Genomic DNA, 18,748 nt, shown 5'->3' on the forward strand with positions numbered 1-18,748 from the left:
GGTTGCTGTATGGATACACATGTACCTTGTACCTCCAGGCTGTATGTACGTGATGTGTTGCCGGCCAGGTTGGAAGCCAGGCAGGTGTAATATCCGCTGTCCATCACCCTCAGTTCAGACAGCTTCAGAGACCAGGAGGGCAGCAAGTGGTGTCTGCAAGGAGAGGACAATATTATTCATTTCATTATTTCCTAAATTTAAACTTCATTGATATTTCACTTGTATTTACAAAGGGCAAATCACATCAGTCTTCACCACCGAGGAGCTTATAAGCTAATGTCCCATGCATAGCTATCCTGTTTCCCCGAAACTAAGACAGTGACTTATATTAATTTTTGCTCCCAAAGATGCGCTAGGTCTTATTTTCAGGGGATGTCTTATTTTTCCATGAAGAAGAATACGGTACATATTTATTGTTAAATGAAAATACAATATAGCTTTTTCTTTTTGCGCTCATTTCTATGGGTAAAAAAAAAAAGAAAGAAGAAGAACTGGGGTATCAGGGTGGGGGGGAGGGGGATCACTTAAAATGACATAGGGGGGATCAGAGGGGGGAATCAAAATGGCACAGGAGAATCAGAGGGGGGATTACCATTTTAGTAACCCCTTTTGATCCTCCTGTGTCATTTTGATTGCCCCCTCTGATTCTCCTGTGTCATTTTGATTGTCCCCTCTGATCCTCCTGTGTCATTTTGATTGCCCCCTCTGATCCTCCTGTGTCATTTTAAGTGATCCCCCTCCCCCCACCCCTGTGCCACTGAACACCTTCACCAGACATCCCCCCCACCCCTTTATCAGACATTTCCCCCCTGGGGCCTGCCTGGGGACTGTCACTGGGCTGGCTGGGGCCTGGACCTGGGCTGGAGCAGGGTCTGCCACTGACTGAGAACCTTCAGTCATCATGAGGGCGGTGTCACCAGAGACAGACCAGCACTCACCACCTTCGCCGCGTCCCGTCCGCTCTGATCCTCCTGTTCTTCTACACGCATCTCTCTCCCGCTCACTCTGACCTCCGCTCCGCGTCCACACAGCAGTGACGTCACTGGTTGCTAGACGCCAGTCGGGGCGGCCCTAGCAACCAGTTTACGGTAAATTAATTTTCATTACGAGACAGAGCCTAGGGGGGCCTTATTTTCGGGGGGATGCCTTATAGTTCACTCAGAAGGAAACCTGTAAGTAGGTCTTATTTTCGGAGGATGTCTTATTTTCGGGGAAACACGGTATTAGAACACACCATGTTCTATGGACAATTTTGATAGAAGCGGATTACATTGCTGCTCTACCTCTTTATCACCCTTCACACCGATGACTATTAAAAGCTCATAGAGAAGCCTTTTTAATGCCTCAGTCTTACCGATATCTCTGCCATTTAATACATTCTAGGAAGTTTAAATCTGGTACTATCATCTATGGCACTTTGTGGTGACATATGTAGCCATGTCCTCCCCTCCAATGGCCATGTTAGAGGAGAGATTTAGAACATTACCGCAATTTTCAGTTATTATGCCATGGTCTGAATCCCTCATTGGCTTTTCCAGAAATCCCAGCTATGCCTACCCATACGATGGAGTCTTGCTCATCCCCTAAATAATTTAATGGAGACATTATTGCTTACCCACCCAAATTAAAAATCACATAGAATAGCAGAGCAAGTCCCCAAAAATGATATAAAATTTGTCAGCTTTGGTTAATGGTGTGAAGGATCCCCAAATGGCAGAATATCTATTATCCAAGGTTGTCTTTCCTGTAACCTGTACCCCTTCCATCCACTGTTTTAGACAGCTAGTGGTAGGAATTGCTCATCAGGTCGACATTGTCTGTCTCTATGGATAAGAATTAATCCTTTGACCAAATTTAGGTACAGAGAGCTTTGGTATTATACCCTATATATGAGTGATGTGTGTATGTGCTACGTTTTATGGTTTCTACTCTTGTAACGTTTAAGTTAAGTTTAAAAAATAATACAGTGAAAATAGAAAATTGAAATGGGAATCCAGGAGATCCCTTAATAATAAGCTTTTGGGTTGAGCTGGGAGCTCAGGTGCAGAGCACTTCCTGCAGGAGAGATCTATAAGGTTGCTTGTTGATTCAAACTGCTAGCATCTACCCAAGATTTGAATGGAAACCGAAGAATGAAAGCAGTGGACTGCTACTGCTGTGTGCTACCAATGACTCAGTGTACCGAAGCCAGACAATTTCAAAACAGTAGCTCATGCACTGTATTTGTCATGACAGGCCTCCTTTAAATACAGTTTTGGGTGGTCTGACTCTTTAATGTACTTATGAGAAAGCAGTAATTGTTGCCCTGTGTATCATGCCTAGATCTAAGGATGGATTAAAATAAAAATGCTAAGCATATGCAAAATGTTGGCTTGGACTGCGGATGAGGTGCCAGGTATAAAGTGTGACAAGATTGATAGGGAGCTTACAGGATAATCCGCCAGCGATCCGTATTCCCCCAGCAGGAAGAGATTAGCTGGGACACTTCCCAGAGGCATTTGTCTGCCAGATAAGATGGCTATTATATGAGCATGAATCACAATTACACACTCTCCGGCACTATGCCTTCCCGTGTTACACGCATGGCTCCTGCTGATCCTTTAAACTACAGGCTTTTTTTTGGCAGGTATTTTTCATCTTGTTAGGAAGATCCTAATGAAGAACAAGCATTAGCAGCTAAATTCAACAAACCTAAAATCTTGTTAGGAAGATCCTCATGAAGAACAAGCGCTAGCAGCTAAATTCAGAAAACCTCCTATCCAAGGATAATAATTTAGATCCTGAAATCATTTAACATTGATAGTAATGTGACAGTAATACCTGGCTGAGATAATGGGTAGCGGGAAAGAATCCTTCCTCCAAGAGACGATGGGTGGCGGAACACCTTGGACATCACAGGGCAATGTAATCTCTGCCCCCAATGCAGCCACCACTGGTATTGGGGTGCTTGAGTCATGTGACCCATTCACACTTATTCTGGGCTTTGCTGAGTGAAAAACAAAAGAGTAGAGAATTATGTGCTGGTAAATCCGGTAGGGAAAGATTCTGCTGGGAATTGTCAAGGACAAAGGGCTCTTTCACACTGATGTCTTTTGATGTGTCCCTGTTGACTTAAGCCTGGTACACATGGAATGAATAGGAGCTGGTATCAGCCGGTTCAACAGAAATCGGCCAACATTCGGCTAGTGTGTACATCAGCCTGTCCGATAAGCCGGCCTAACGTCTGCCTTCTGTTGAATAGGCATGCTGGGAAACCAGCATCCGATCAGTGCTCATAGCCAATGGCTGCGAGGACTGATCACTGTGTTCCCCCTGTCAGAACACAACAGCTAAACGGGGGGGAGATCACTGCACCAATATCGGATGTGTTAGTACGGCGATCTGTATGTTTTTTGTTTTGTTCAGCCCACTGGGTTGAACAAAAAAAACAGCTTCCTGTGTGTACCAGGCTTTACAATAATAGGTGCCTTTTTTGGGTGCACTTTTGAAAAACTGCACCAAAGATGCAACATGCTGGAATTTTCAAAGCGCAGCACCCCTGCAGAATGAACAGTTACATAGGATGTAATAAGGAATACTGTAGTTTCCATGCACCTTTGTCACTCAAGAAAAGCGGAACAAAAGCGCCTAAGTTCATCAAAAACTGAATGTAATCAGGTTGTATGGATATTTAAAGTATATCTAAAGCCCCAACTTATTCATTTTCATAGAGTAGAGAAGAGTTAAAACCATTGTCGTTTTTTTTCCATTTCTGTCTAGGGAGATTTAATTTCACTTCCTGGGATGTAGATTCACTTCCTGGGCCATAGGCAACAGGAAGTCAGTAGATATCTTTCCAATGTATGGAAAATCCCCAATGAGACGGCTCTCACCAAAAACATGTGTCACTGTTAGAAGATCTCCCCACTATTCCAGTTTTGGAGGCAACTCAAAATTTTGGATTTTTTCCTTTCATTGACAGGTGACATGCAGGGAGAAAAGCACAGAAAGCTTTAACAGCATATACAGTAATCATACTAATTACCTCCTAGGATTACTCCAATGTTATCAGTCCAGTACACACTTTGATCTAACCCCTAGTAAATAAGGACCCTTTGAACCCCCAAAATGCATTGGCTTTATATGATATAAGAGTCTGAATAAAATCAAATCTGGAATCAGCGGGTATCACTAGGATAGGACAGAATACCTAAAAAAGGCTTTATTCTCTGTTTTTATTGCAGTGTGTGTCCTCAGGAGAGATTTCCAATTTCTTCTTGTACTGACAGGGGAAATATCTCCAGTGGAGACATAAACAGCATTAAAAATTGTTTGTCTGGGTTTGGTTTTTAAGCAACATACTAAGGCTGACCATACATACAGATATTTTTCATTCAGCCTGTACAGCACAGATGAATGAATCTCCTGCCCCAGTGACTGTCAGAATACCCAAATTGCAGCTGCATCCGATTTGAGGCAACCGCTGTTCAGCCGACAGTTTTCCACCTTCAGTTATTTAGTAGAAGGATCTCGAGTGAGAGGGGGCCAACAAGGCCATCCACGGAGCGAATATCAGATATTTCATCAGGAATAGGACAAAATTAAGATTGCAGTGAAAGGGTAAGTGCTCTTATCTGGCCCTTCCCCAGGACTTTCCTGTATAGGGTATTCTTACTACAACCCCACTGTTCTGAGACCTTCAGAGCTGCACCAGTTCATGCATACTGCAGCTTCTATTCACTTTAATGAAAGGTTTAATTGTTAGCCTGCAGGCAATCATTCCTTTAAAATGCTTAAAAGTAAAAACAGTTTGGACTTTAAATATACTTTATTAACTAGTCAAAAAACTTAGCTTTCATTTGTCTGAACTAAACTGCTGAAAACTGAACTCTGTTTGTTACAGTACTCTATTCTTTTTGCCACAGAGCTAATAAAAGGATCCCAATGTTTATGAAAAACAAAGACTTTTGGTATTACTTACTATGTACTAAGAGATGGGACACTTTGCTTGTGGTCCCCACCTGGTTTGCTGCAATGCAAGTGTAATACCCAGAGTCAGCACTGGAGGGCAGTGCAATCAGGAGGCTGCCATCTTTGTTTAGCAGATAATGGCTGCCATCAACAGTTAGCGTTTCATCTCCCTGAGAATACAGATCATACATTAGAATGGCGAGAAAAGAACAAAGAACACAGGCCAGTATTCTGTCCACCATGTCATTACCTTTGACCAGGTCACAGTAGGTTCTGGGTACCCTTTGGCATTACATTGTAAAGTGATAGGTCTTCCATCTCGAGTGGTGTACTCTATTGGTCCAGGAGCAATAGTGGGAGTCACTGGAAATAAATATTACTCTGTTAATATGTGCTTAAAGGGAAACTGTTTTCATACTTTTTTTTTATACAAACTGTTAGATACAGAGTCTGCCTTTTTAAGAGATGCAGTTGATGACCTTGGGAGCGCCTGTCCGGGCAGGAAAAGTGCCGGAGATAAAAGCAAGCTAGAATTGATCCACAAAAGTAGGAGCCTAGACACCAACAAGGGAGACTGGGCTGGTGAGCCAGCGTTAACCCAAAGTGTGTATACAGATTTGGAGGAACAGACTGCAGCCCTCACGCTGAGGACCAAAGGCAGGAGGCTGATAGTTTGTTTCTGGTAAAGAAATACTGAATAACCCCTGTAGGGGTATCGCCCTTTGTGTTACATGTTCCTCTGAATAAAAATGGGCAAGGAAATCATAAAGTGGAACCAAACTGCCAGAGTAAATGAAAAATGTTGGGCCTCAAGGAGCCCAGCATATTTGCATATTATGGCACACTCACTTTGCAAAGCAATCAACTCCAGTGCTGCAATGCCCATGCTGTACTTCATGACCAGCACTTCCATCTTCACCCTGTCTTCATTTTGACTTAGAGTCTACAGCCATGTTTATTGGCTGAGTCAGGATAATGTTACTCCCTTGTATATGTATGGGAGGTACTTCGTCTCAACATAGAATTGTGCTGATCATAATGTGAAGTGAAAAAATGCTGCGCTACATGAAACAATGGTACAAACCATTATATAACCAAAAAACAAAGTGCAGAAATAAATATATATTAGAAGAAAAAAATAGAAAAAATATTAATATTGATATATATATATATATATATATATATATATATATATATATATCTCAAAAACCACACAAATAACAAAAAGTAAAGAATATTTTAAGTATGAATCAAATAAAGGTCATTAAAAAAATCACGTTTCTTCAAAGTGTTCATTCATATCTGCTCACCTCACGCAGTGTGACCTCACATTATACAGTGTTACGGTCTAACTGCACTTTTGGTCCCATATGGACTCAGAAGATCAGCTTGCTGAATGAAGACTCCAAACTAAGCTCCCTCCTGATAAGTGTCTTTGTATCAGCCGTATTCCTCATTAAAAAGAAGTCGACATTGTGCTTTATCCTTTTAAACTTTTATTCATCAATTATAACATATGAAATGCTCTCATGTTCCGGAGGTGTATTTTGCACCAGGTATGATGAAGATCCAGTGATGTACTGATTAAACACAAGGTGGCAGTATCATCTCAGCAGCAGAGTCCTGTACATGCTCAAAACAGACACCATCCGTAATGTAATGCAAGGCAAAGCACGGGCCCACTTAATGATTGCTATTGCCTGCTGTAATGTCGTTCCAGGAGCCATTTGTAGAGTACTACAAGCCGCTATCCAGATGAATGGCAACGTCGTGACATCATCCGCACACTCCTCCTCGAAGTGTTTCTTCACTAGTCACGTGATTTTATCAAGGGGATAAAGTATCCCCTTGATAAATCACATGACGAAACGTATCGGGGGAAGTGTGAGGATGACGTCAGGACGTTGCCGTTCATGCGTGAGGTAAGCAGATATATGGTGGAGGATGTCTTTGCATGGGAATTGTTGACAGATGCACATATTTTTCGTTATTCAAAAGGAGGGTTCACTGAATGAACACTTTATTGATTGAACTTGATTTTTTGAATGACTTATTTGATTCATACTTAAAATATTCTTTTTTTTGTGTAGTTTTTGTTATATATATATATATTTTTTTTTTTTTATTCATATATTTATATTTTTATTTCAATATTAATATTTTTTCTACAATTTTTTCTTCTAATATATAGTTATTTCTTCACTTTGTTTTTTAGTTATACTATATAATGGTTTGTACCTTTGGTTTATGAAGCGCAGCATTTTTTCACTTCACATTATGATTCTATAATTTGCCCCACTGAGACATGGGTTGTGTGCACTTGCGGCTACAGCATTTAATTGTAATTTTTTGTTTTTATTTCACCATAGTTAGCGCTTGAGTTATTCAATTTATTATAGAATTGCGCTGAGACTGTATAATGAACTGTGCATGCTCTTATAAAAAAAAGCTGAGAAGCAGGTAGAAGCATCACTGATTGAAGATACCTATACAGAGGTTATTTAGCTACCATGCACAGCTGCATCAGATTCTGAGTGCTCCAGTTTTAGTAAATCTCGGCAAAGTCTCTTTTGTCATAAAAAAGACCTACCTGTCTCCACTTTAAGCTCTTGACGGTGGCGCCTCCCAGCCCTTTAAGGGGTTTGTGATGCCAGATGGCGGGTCGAGGTTTAGGGTCATGTGACTGCCATGATTGGCTGTCACAGCGATCACATGATCGGAAAGGTCCCATTCGCAAGTAGTGAGGCGCTAGCAAATGTTTACATTTGGTATGCAAATATGCAGCCGCTCAGCATCAAGGCCCAGATGCCTAGAGGCTGCATATTTGTGTACTGTTGGGAACAGTAGGTTAAACATACTTGGCAGGCTGTATTGGAGATTGTGAAAAGCTCTCCCTTTGGAGCACATCCTTGAAACATGTAATTGTGGTTAGTGTAACAGAAATTTTTTTATCAGAAAGCATTATGTGTAGCCTCCCTAGCGGTCTGATTATGTCCATATTTCTGTGCTAAAAGCAGTACATTTTTTTGCATGGAAATATGTATTTGTTTTATTGTAGGCCTGTAATTTTTTAGGAATAACTCACTGAAATCTGTCTGAACAAGTCTAGTAAACATCCTGGGTATGGTAAAATTTGAAACACGAAATCATAAATTATAATTTAATAAATAATCATAAAAAATAATAATAAATTTAATTCAATAATATAATCAAACCAAAAACACTGAAATTGGAAATAGAGCACCAAGTTCGCACATCACTGAGCAAAGTCGCAAAATCGTTTTCAGTGTCTGACGACGAATTTCCCCACAAATCATTATCACTCAATTCTGCAAGTGGTTCTGATTTACTATCGCTGTTCTCTAGCTGGTCTAAAACCGCTTTTGAACTAAAGGGACGCTTTTTGGACGCCATGGACATTTCTCAGTTTCCAGGCAGAGAGAGCAGTAAAAATGCAGGCAGGGCGCCGGACAAAGCACTTGGGACAAAATGTATGTGAAATGGTTTGATACAGTAATGTTTTACTATGTGATTTTAGTGAATTTAGTGAATGTTACTTTTGCAACTTTCAAACTTCCCGCCAGTTCCGTCCCCCGTATGTCCCGTCATCGCAGGAACCCAGAAGACGGATCAGCATCAGCCGGAGGACATTACTGGGGATACTGCAGGAGGGACATCACGGGAGCGCAGGACAAGGTAAGTGAAGAAGAGATCCCTGGGCAGCACTGCAAGGTATTCCCGAGTGCAGCTCGGGGTTACCGCTTGTGGTGCTGAAACTTTACCCCGAGCTACATTCGGGAATACCGCCAGGGAGGTTAAAAAAGCCATGTCTTTGTGCACAGACTGGTGGTTCCGCTTACTGTTTAGTTGTTCTTCTCTGGTCCTCCTCTCAGTACATGTCTATGGCTGTCTACAAGTGGCCCAATAAAAGCAAGCAATTCTGCTTTCCAGAATGAATTACAGTTTTCAAGCCATTCTTCCTCTTCTTATGAGGTGTGACATGTACAGTACCTCAGTCAGTTTATTATTACTGTAGCTCTGCCCTCTTGAGGGCCTCTGGATTTGCTTTGGGTCCCACTATGCTTTGCATGACCAGACAACACGCATTTTCCACACTTTGCACGCTTTGAGTCAGTAAACAGTCCTAGAGCTAGATGGGTATATGGGATGCCCAAGGAACTATAACACTTAAGGATAAACCTTTTAACAAACAACTGTACAAAGATGTTGATCAGAAAGATAGCACTGTTCTGAAGTTCCTTTGATTTACCTCTGTGTTGAGGGTATCCCTGAGCAAGGGGTCCCAAGAGCTAACAATGAAGTAGTCCCAGATAAGAACTAGTTGGGCCTTGCACCTGACCACCCTCTCCCCTTATCCAGCCCAAGGGGTACTCACACTGTCCTGTCAGCTTGGTGGCTTGGCTGCCTTCTGGCCTTATGTTGGACTGGCTCTTTCCCTTTTGCACAGGTTGTCTTCCCCAGGAGATGGTGGGATGTTGGATCTTGTCGCTTCCAGCAACCTGCCTGTAGGTAGGCTCACCTCCCTGAGGCCCCCACCCAGGCTCTACACTCCAGTTTTCCTCTCAGTCCGTCTTCCACCCGACACTGACTACTGCTCCCCAGGCTCTGTTATATTTAAGGGTTGTCCTGCTAGGGGATTGGCCAAGGTCCCTCAAACATGAAGATCTGGGCCTCCTCCAACTCTGTTCCAGAAAGTTCTCTCGGTTTCTGGAAAGGTAGGAGGGCTCCAGAAGCTCTGAGCTGTAGGACCTCCTAGCTTTTCCTGAGGTGAACTCCTGCCTTACTCTCAGGCTGACTCATCCTAGGCTTCTACCCAGCCTCTATCCAAAAAACAAAACAAAATCTAGCTAAACCTAGAGGGCATCACATTACTGATAGGGTCCTGATATTCACCCTCCTATGTAAAGATGTAAATGATAGGAAGTGCTGCACATTTGCTGCTGTTAGTACTGGATAGGTATTGCGGAGGGCCCTAGCACTGGTTAAATTAGGCAGATATCTTCCTATCCATTATTCTTGGGGAAAGGTCTCATTCAGATAGTTGGTAGACCTTGCCACCCCTCTTTTTTATTTAATTTTTTCCCCAATACAAAAAGATCATCTAAAACACACAAGAATAGAAAAGAGAAACTTCATGAGGGGGTGGAGCCTGCACATGGCGGCACAGGAGAGCGGGGAATAGGAACTCTCCGATAGCCTCCCCCACCTACCCTCCCTAAAGTGTCCCGAGGTCTAGCTAGCTGTGTCGGAGAGCTGCTGGAGTACCAACCTGGAGAGGGGAGAGATCCTGGCGGGGTTGCGGTGGTCTGTCTGGGAGCGGAGAGCCGAGCCTGCCCTCCTCCTGGGGTCTGCCCGCGATAATCCCGGCGAGAGTGTGTGGGTTGCCGAGCGACGAGGAGGAGTGGCGTTACCACGTGGGCTGCCGCGGTGGACAGCTGGGAGAGGAAGATACCGGCCGGCGTTCTAGGAGACAGGAGAAGCGCCGACAGTCAAGGCAAAGCGGCCCCCAGGGAAAATCTCGGAGCACAAAGAGGAGCAAGAGACCCAAGGGAACCCCCTCGAAGAGGAGGATACGGCTGCAGGAGACAGGGTAATCCAGGACTGCAATTGGGAAGCTGCTCCATAGAGGAGGGTGAGTGAGAGCTGTTTGTCTCCATATATGAAAGCTTGTCAGACTGTGTTAAAAGCCACTTGATATCCAGCATAGGAAACAAGAAGGGGGTTTCCAGAGGGGGTCTGAAGGACTGTAAGAAAGAAGTGACAGCTTAAGAATATATCCCAGAGTCTTAAAAAACTTTTAAAACCTTATATGTGACATGAAAGGAAAAAATAGTAAAGGAAATATGCCTAAGAACTCCCAAACTGGAACGATAAAAAAATACACGTCGCAGGGGAAATTGACTCCAGTAAAATCCCAGGAAATAAGTGACGGGAGTGAATTGGAAATAACCTTAGATAATAGTATAAGATCTTCCCTGGGATTAGTTAATAATAGCCAACAAACACTGGAAGGTATGGAGGTGGGAGAAACTGAAAAAGAAATGCAATTACCAAATAAAAAGGAAATGGCGGAGATGTTTAAAAACTTGGAAAAATCCATAAAGCAAGAGATGGGGATAATTCGGAAGGAAATGGGACAGTTGTTAACTAGAGTGGAAGAAACGGAGGAAACAGTTAAATACCACACCCAAATTATCCCAAAATTAGAGAAATGATAATAGATACTCGGAAGGAACAAAAAAGATTGCTTTATATGTTGGAGGATCAAGAAAATCAGGATAGGAGAAATAATATTAGAATAAGAGGAGTCCCAGAGCTGCTACAGGGTGAAGATTTAAAGGAGACCACAGGAAAAATTTTGAACTCCATAATGGAAAGAGCTGAAGCGGAGATGTTTAAACTGGATGGGGTCTACAGGATAGGAAGGATCCAACAAGAAAAAGGCCCAGAAAAATCAAGAGATATAATTGTCCAATTCCATAATTCTAGAGATAAAGATGAGATATGGAAGAAGATCAAAGGAAGAACAAATATTAAATATGGAGGGAAAAATATTCAAATCTTTGCAGACATAGCAGCCGAGACATTGAGAAGAAAGAGGTCATTGAAACCATTATTGGAATTGTTGAAGAAACAGAACGTGCAATATAGATGGGGTCGTTCAGCAAGTTTAATCGGTTGGAAAGATGGAGTCACAGCTTTTTTGAGATCTCCTGAAGATATGAAAGACTTCTGTAATAAATTTGAACTGCAAAGAATAGAGATCCCTGGTTGGGAAGAGGAGGAGGGAGAGTCATATATGCTGGGAAAAGAGGAATGGCAGCTAGTTAGAAGAGAAAATAGAGAGTATATAGATAGAGGGACACAGGGGAGGAGGGGGGGAAGGTGAGCGGTACATGGACGGAGCTGAACCCCCAGGTTGGAATCAAAAGTGGGATCTTTTCCACAAATGATTCATAGGCAAATAAAAAGCCTAACAGGGGAGAGGGGGTGGGGGCTTTGGGGGATGGGTGGGTGGGTGGGGGGTTTGGATGGGAGGGGGGAGAGGAGGGGTGGAGGGGGGGAGGGGGGGAGGGGGGGTGGATGGGAGGGAGAGAAATAGGGGGGGAGTGGGGAGAGGGAGTCTTAAAAACTGACATCTTGCATGAGAGAAAAGATACAGGGAAGGGGAAGAGGAAAAGGAAATGGCAAAATAGGAAGAAGATAAATAAAATATGGAGGAAATACGGTTTGTAACCCATAATGTAAATGGATTAAATTGCCCAGGTAAAAGATTTAGACTATACAGAGAACTACAACATAGAGAGGCCTCAGTTGTTTTTTTGCAGGAAACACATCTGGAGTTAAAAAAAAACATTAAGCTGAACTCTAGACAACACCCGACATGGTATTATGCAGATTCCCCAGTTAAGAGAGCGAAGGGTGTGGCTATAGGATTTGCAAAAAACATTAGGTTTGAGTTGGAAGATAGAAAGACGGATCCGGAGGGGAGGTTTTTGTTCTTGAAAGGTAAACTGCAGGACATAGAATGTACGCTCGCAAACATATATTGCCCTAACAGGAAGCCGGAAATGTTTTTGAAAGGGGTCATGAGAAGATTGATGGACTTTGGAAAGGGATATTTAATAGTGGCGGGAGACTTTAACATATGTATATATCCACAAATTGATACAACATCAGCAGTGCAGAGAGGGGGAAATAGGTCCTTGGGACTATTGAAAAGAGTGGTAAAAGAGTGCCAATTGGTGGATAGCTGGAGAATTGTCAACATGAGAGATAGAGATTACACGTTTTTCTCTAGTGTACACAGGACATACTCTAGACTGGACTATATATTGGTGGACCATCGACTCGTTGAGGATTTGGTTAGGGTAAAAATAGAAGCAATAACTTTTTCAGATCACGCACCTGTAGTAATGAAATTAAGATGGGGAGGGAAGTTGCTAGGAGGCATGTCATGGAGGTTGAATGAGGCACTCCTCATGGACCAAGATACCGACCGGAAGATCAGGGAGGAGATAGAGAGGTTCTTTGAGGAAAATGAAACGGGGGATGTATCACTAGCCACAGTGTGGGAGGCACATAAAGCATATATAAGAGGAATCCTTATTGCGATTGGGGCAAGGAAAAAAAGGGAAAGGCGAGAGAAGATTAGTGGGCTTTTGAAGGAAATAGCTGAGATGGAACTCCTACATAAAAATAACATAGGAAAGAGATAGAGCAAAGAGTGATAAAAAAGAGGGAAGAACTTGAGAAAGTAATGGAGGAGGAAAAAATGAGAACTTTTAATAAGATCATTGGGGAAAGATATAGATGGGGAGATAGATCGGTAAAATACCTGATGAGAGCCTTGAGGAGAAAGAAGAATAGGAATTATATAGATAAAATAAAAAACTCCAAGGGAGAGTTAGTCCATTCAACCAAAGACATTGCAATGGTATTTAAAGAATATTACAGTAAATTATATAATATTGATCCCAAGGATGCTATAAATAAAGATAAAATGGTAAATATTGAAAAAAGAAGGGATTACTTGAGAAATGCAGGATTGCCAAAATTAAGTGAAGAACTACTAAATTCCTTAGAATCTGAAATTACACAGGAAAAATTAAAAATAGCATTAAAAAGCTTTATGACAGGAAAAAGCCCTGGCCCAGACGGGTATACCGTGAGGTATTATAAAAAATATAGAGACCTACTTTTACCTAAATTAAAGATATATATGGAGGCGTTGGGAGGAGAGATGGAGATAAGACAGGAATCCCTTCTGGCACAGGTGGTTCTAATACATAAGGAAGGTAAAGATGTCACCCAATGTTCAAGTTACAGACCGATATCGCTATTAAACATAGATACGAAGCTGTATGCAAAAGTACTGGCAAACAGGTTAAAAGATTTGATGCCAGATTGGATACATGGAGACCAGGTGGGCTTTGTTAGAGGAAGAGAGGGCCGAGATAATGGGTTGAGATCCCTGTTGCTTATACAGAAAGGTAAAATGGAAAAAAATCCAGTAGTGCTGCTCTCGATAGATGCGGAGAAGGCGTTTGACAGGGTCAACTGGAGTTTCATGATGGACACACTGGAGGTCCTAGGATTGGGTATTAGGATGAGAAAGTGGATTGGAAAGTTATATAAAGGACCGACCGCGACGGTAATGGTAAATGGAGAGAGATCAGAGACTTTTTTGATGTCAAATGGAACTAGACAGGGCTGCCCACTCTCCCCACTGTTGTTTGTTCTATCATTGGAACCCTTGCTATCAACAAATAGGAAAAACATAGATATAAGGGGAATTAAGGTTGGAAAGACAGAACACAAGATAGCCGCCTTTGCGGACGATTTATTATTCTATGTGGGAAACCCTAGAATAACACTTCCTAACCTAATGAAATCACTGAAGGAATATGGGGAGATGTCAAATCTAAAAATTAACCCGAGCAAAACAGAGATATTAAATATAAATCTTCCAAAGAGTGAAAAAGAAATGATACAGAGAGAATTTCCTTTTATATGGAAAGATAGAGAAATAAAGTACCTAGGAGTAAAACTTACCCCCTCACAGAAAAATCTTTATAAAGCGAATTATATCCCATTGCTAAACGAAATTAGGGAGGAACTGAAGAAAATTGGTGGAGGAAATCCTTCTTGGTTAGGTCGTATTAACCTGATAAAAATGGTAATTGTCCCTAAGATACTGTATAAATTTCAGATGATTCCCATTAATCTTCCAGAGGAATATTTTAGGACAATCAAGCGAATGGTAACAAAATATATATGGAAAAATAAAAAACCTAGGATATCATATGAAGTGCTAAGCAGAAATAAAGAAAAAGGGGGGTTGGGAGTACCGGATTTTAAAAGATACCATAGGGCAGTCATCTTAGCAAGAATTTTTGACTGGACACATAACTCAAAAAGTAAACATTGGGTCACAATTGAAAATACACTTAGTAGAAAGGATTTGAGTAGGAGTATATGGGTGCCACCACAGTTTAGAGAATTAGAGGAGAGCACGAGTATATACACAAGGATTGTAATAAGGGAGTGGGATAAAATGCACAGCCAGAGGAAGTGGGACTTTAATTCACTGTTGATGCCACTGAGAAATTCAGAGTTTTTTCCCCCAGGTAAAGAGGAAATTACAGGTAGATGGATAATGAAGGAAGACGTTCAGTTGAGAGAAGTAATGGAGGGGGTAAATTTAAGAACACTGGAGGATTTGAAAAGGGAAGACGGAAAGATTTTCACTAGGATAGATATATGGAGGTACAATCAGTTGAAACAATTTGTGGAGAAATTGACGAAGCCCCTTAGGACTAGGAAAGAGTGGAATGAAGTTGAGAAATACTTAGAAGCTCGAGGGGATGGGAAACACAGCACTGCTAAAGCATATAAAGCACTCACGGATCTAGATAGTAAGTTTAAATTAAAATATATAGAAAAATGGGAAAGGGACTTAGGAGTGGAGTGGGAAGAGCACACACAGAGGAAAATATATAGAATGGTACATGAAAATATTAGCATGCGTGAGGTGGAAATGAATTTTAAATGTTTGACAAGGTGGTATGTTACACCGATGATAGAGCACAGGATGAGTGAGGAGAAGCAACCTTGATGTTGGAGAGGGTGTGGAGGGTTGGGCACGATGTATCACATATGGTGGGAATGCACAAAAATACAAGAATATTGGAGAAAAGTTATAAATCAAATTAGGATTATTACTGGAATGGAGATTGGACTGGACCCTGAGACCTGCCTTTTTCATAACTCAATAATATCTGGGAATAAATGTAAAGAGCTAGGTATATGGTGCTACCTAAATGCAGCAAAAAGCTTGATTCCTAGGTTCTGGCGCAAAGTTGAGGCACCGAGAGAAGAGGATTGGATGATTAGGGTGGACCAGATTGCTAGATTGGAAAAACTTTATTATATACAGGAAGATAGAATGGTGGCATATTATACAAAATGGGAGAAATTGGAGGAGTTTAAGCTAAAGGTAAAAGAAGATACTTAGTAAATAAATAAATGTAAAGAAAAGAGAAGGAGAGAATGAGAGGAGAGGAGGGGAAGAGGGGAAAAGAAGAAGAGGAAAGAGAGAAAATATAGTAATTGGTCACTTTCGTTTCCTTCCTTCAAACCTGTGTATCCAGACGATGGGAGATGTTAGTTGAGTAGATAGATGTCAGGGGTTTAAAAGAAATGGGGGGGGGGTGGAGGGTGGGTCGAAAGGATGGGGAGAAAAAGACCAGAGATTTTGTTATGCTGTATTTTTTTACTGTGGAATTTTGTATTGGTTTATTTGAAAATGAATAAATATTTAAATTAAAAAAAAAAAAAGAAAAGAGAAACTTCACCAAAGCATACAATTAATTTAACTCATCTTTTCCCTCACCCCCACCCACCCTCCTTCCTTCCCTCCCCCCTCCCATTACCCCAATCCATATCCAAGTTCCTGGCATCTATCCTTTCTCGTGAATTTCTATCTATATCTGTATCCCTTCTATCCTATCTCCTCCTTTCTATCAGATACTCCATAAGAGCTCCTTGTTATACTCATCCCCCTATATTCCAACCAGTTCCAAATATCTTTTAGAGGTTTTAAAAATTAACCAGCTACTCCACGTTTTCCTAAATTTTTCTATTCTATCCTCTTCAATATGACACAGCTCCTCCATCCTGTAGATATTCTCCACTCTGTTGACCCAATCATTTATTCTTGGTGGATCTTGGTTCTATCACCATCTTTACCAGATATATGGTCTATCCAAGAAGCTCCACCTTTTGACAATCTCCCCAACTCATCTTTTATTTCATTTAATAATGGAATGTAATTTGCCTGGTACAGGGTTTTTATTGAAGGAGTTAGTTTTATCCCCAGATAGCTTATTTCCTTTTCCCTCCAAGTGAAGGGAAATTACTTTTGTAGACTCAACTTCTCGGCTTTTGGTATATTAATGTTTAAGATCTCTGACTTTGCTGGGTTTATTTTCAGATTTGATAACTCACTGTACTGTTTTAAAAGTCTCATTAAATTAGGCAGCGTTATTCTACGATAAAGACCAACATGTTGTCTGCATATGCTGCCACCTTAAGTTCTACTTCCCCTATCTTTATTTCTAATATGTCTACACACTTTCTTACCCTCGCCAGGACAGGTTCCAGGGATAAAACAAATACTAGAGGAGACAGTGGACATCCTTTTCTGATTCCGTTAAACATTTAAAAAAAAACAGAGAAGGAGGGATCCGTTGACCTTCACCGCCGCTGATGATAAAAGCCCTTTTATCCACCTTAACTTTTTAGGCTCTATTCCTAAGACCTCTACTGTATCCATCATAAAGCCCCAATTAACCCTGTCAAAAGCATTTTCAGCATCAATTGACAGGAATAATGTCAGCAGTTTCTCTCTTTTTACCCTTTGTAGGAGGAGCAATGACCTCAGGCCATTGTCCCTCCCTTCTCTTCCAGGAATGAATCCTACCTGATCCAGGTGTATCCACTCCGGCATCAACTCCTTCAATCTGGTTGCCAATACCTTGGTGGACATTTTGGTGTCTGTATTTAGTAAAGATATAGGCCTATAACTGGCACACTGTGTGCTATCTTTCCCTTCTTTAAGTATGAACATTATATGTGCCTGCAATGACTCCTCTCTCATTTCCAGCCCCTCCCCTATTGCATCCATATAACCACAAATTTAAGGGACTAAAAGATCTCAAAATTTTTTAGAATAGCCCACCGTGTATCCCTCTGGACCAGGATTCTTTCCTATAGCCATATTTGTTCAGGCCAAAGTGATTTCCTCTGGGGTAATAGGACCTCTCATTTTTCTTTGGCTAGTCTTGGCAACTCCACTTCATTGAACTATTTCTGCCTATTTTTCTTTTTTTCCTCCTCCGGTTCCTTTTGGTTTCTAGGACTCACATCGTACAGCCGACTATAATATGTTTGGAACCTATTGGCGACATCAGTGGTGGAGTACACCCCATTTTTTCTTTATCATCTTTCATTTTTTTCTATAACGTTTTTGAATTTTTCTTTAACTTCCTCATCAAGTATTTTCCAGGTCTATTCCCCATTGATATATTTTTTTGAGACCCTGTTGAATACCCTTCTCATCTCCTGTTCCATAAGATCTTTCAATTCTTCTCTTTTAATTATCTTCTAATACATGTCTGTATCAGTCTTCTTTTTATGTGGCTGTTCTAACTTATGGGGCTCCTCTATCACCATCTTTTTTTTTTTCTGCGCCCATTGAAATCAATATTCCTCTAATATATACTTTATATGCCTCCCAGACTGTAGCCACCGACACCTCCTCATTCTCATTGCACTCAAAAAACTGCTCAATTTCTTGCCGTAACCTTTTTTCTAATTCAGGGTCCTGTATAAGCATCTCATTTAGTTTCCACGTAGTTATCCTATCCTTATCCTCTCCTACCCATAGTCTCATTGTGACAGGAGCATGATCAGAAATAGACATAACCTCTATGTTGGCACTAACCAACGACTCCAATTGTCTATGTTTGATAATTATACAATCCAGTCTTGAATATGATCCATGTACCGTAGAGAAGAAGGTGTAATCTCTTTCTCTCGGGTGTTTAACTCTCCAAGTATCGGACAATTGACATTCATATAGTACTCTCTTCAATAATTTATATTTCTCTCCTCATACAGGATGACGCATCCATCTGGGGTTTACACAGGTTTAAATCTCCAGCCACTACCAGCCTACCCTTTTTAAGTTTGAAAGGTTTTCTCAACACTCCCT

At 41.3% G+C, this 18,748-nt stretch overlaps 1 protein-coding gene across 1 annotated transcript in view; it reads right to left on the reverse strand.

Annotated features, from left to right (window-relative positions):
- Positions 1–18,748, reverse strand: part of HMCN2 (hemicentin 2) — a 331,848-nt gene that overhangs the window by 157,816 nt on the left and 155,284 nt on the right. The window contains exons 20-23 of the mRNA XM_089669045.1: positions 5,201–5,313; positions 4,961–5,120; positions 2,821–2,986; positions 26–153 (exon numbers count right to left, since the gene is read on the reverse strand). Of these exons, the coding sequence (XP_089525171.1) occupies positions 26–153; positions 2,821–2,986; positions 4,961–5,120; positions 5,201–5,313 (567 nt within the window). The remainder of the gene's footprint in view (positions 1–25; positions 154–2,820; positions 2,987–4,960; positions 5,121–5,200; positions 5,314–18,748) is intronic.

Source organism: Staurois parvus, unplaced genomic scaffold (assembly GCF_062004578.1).
Source record: "Staurois parvus isolate SC_StPar_1 unplaced genomic scaffold, SC_StPar_1.0 ptg000068l, whole genome shotgun sequence".
Taxonomy (NCBI): Eukaryota; Metazoa; Chordata; class Amphibia; order Anura; family Ranidae; genus Staurois; species Staurois parvus.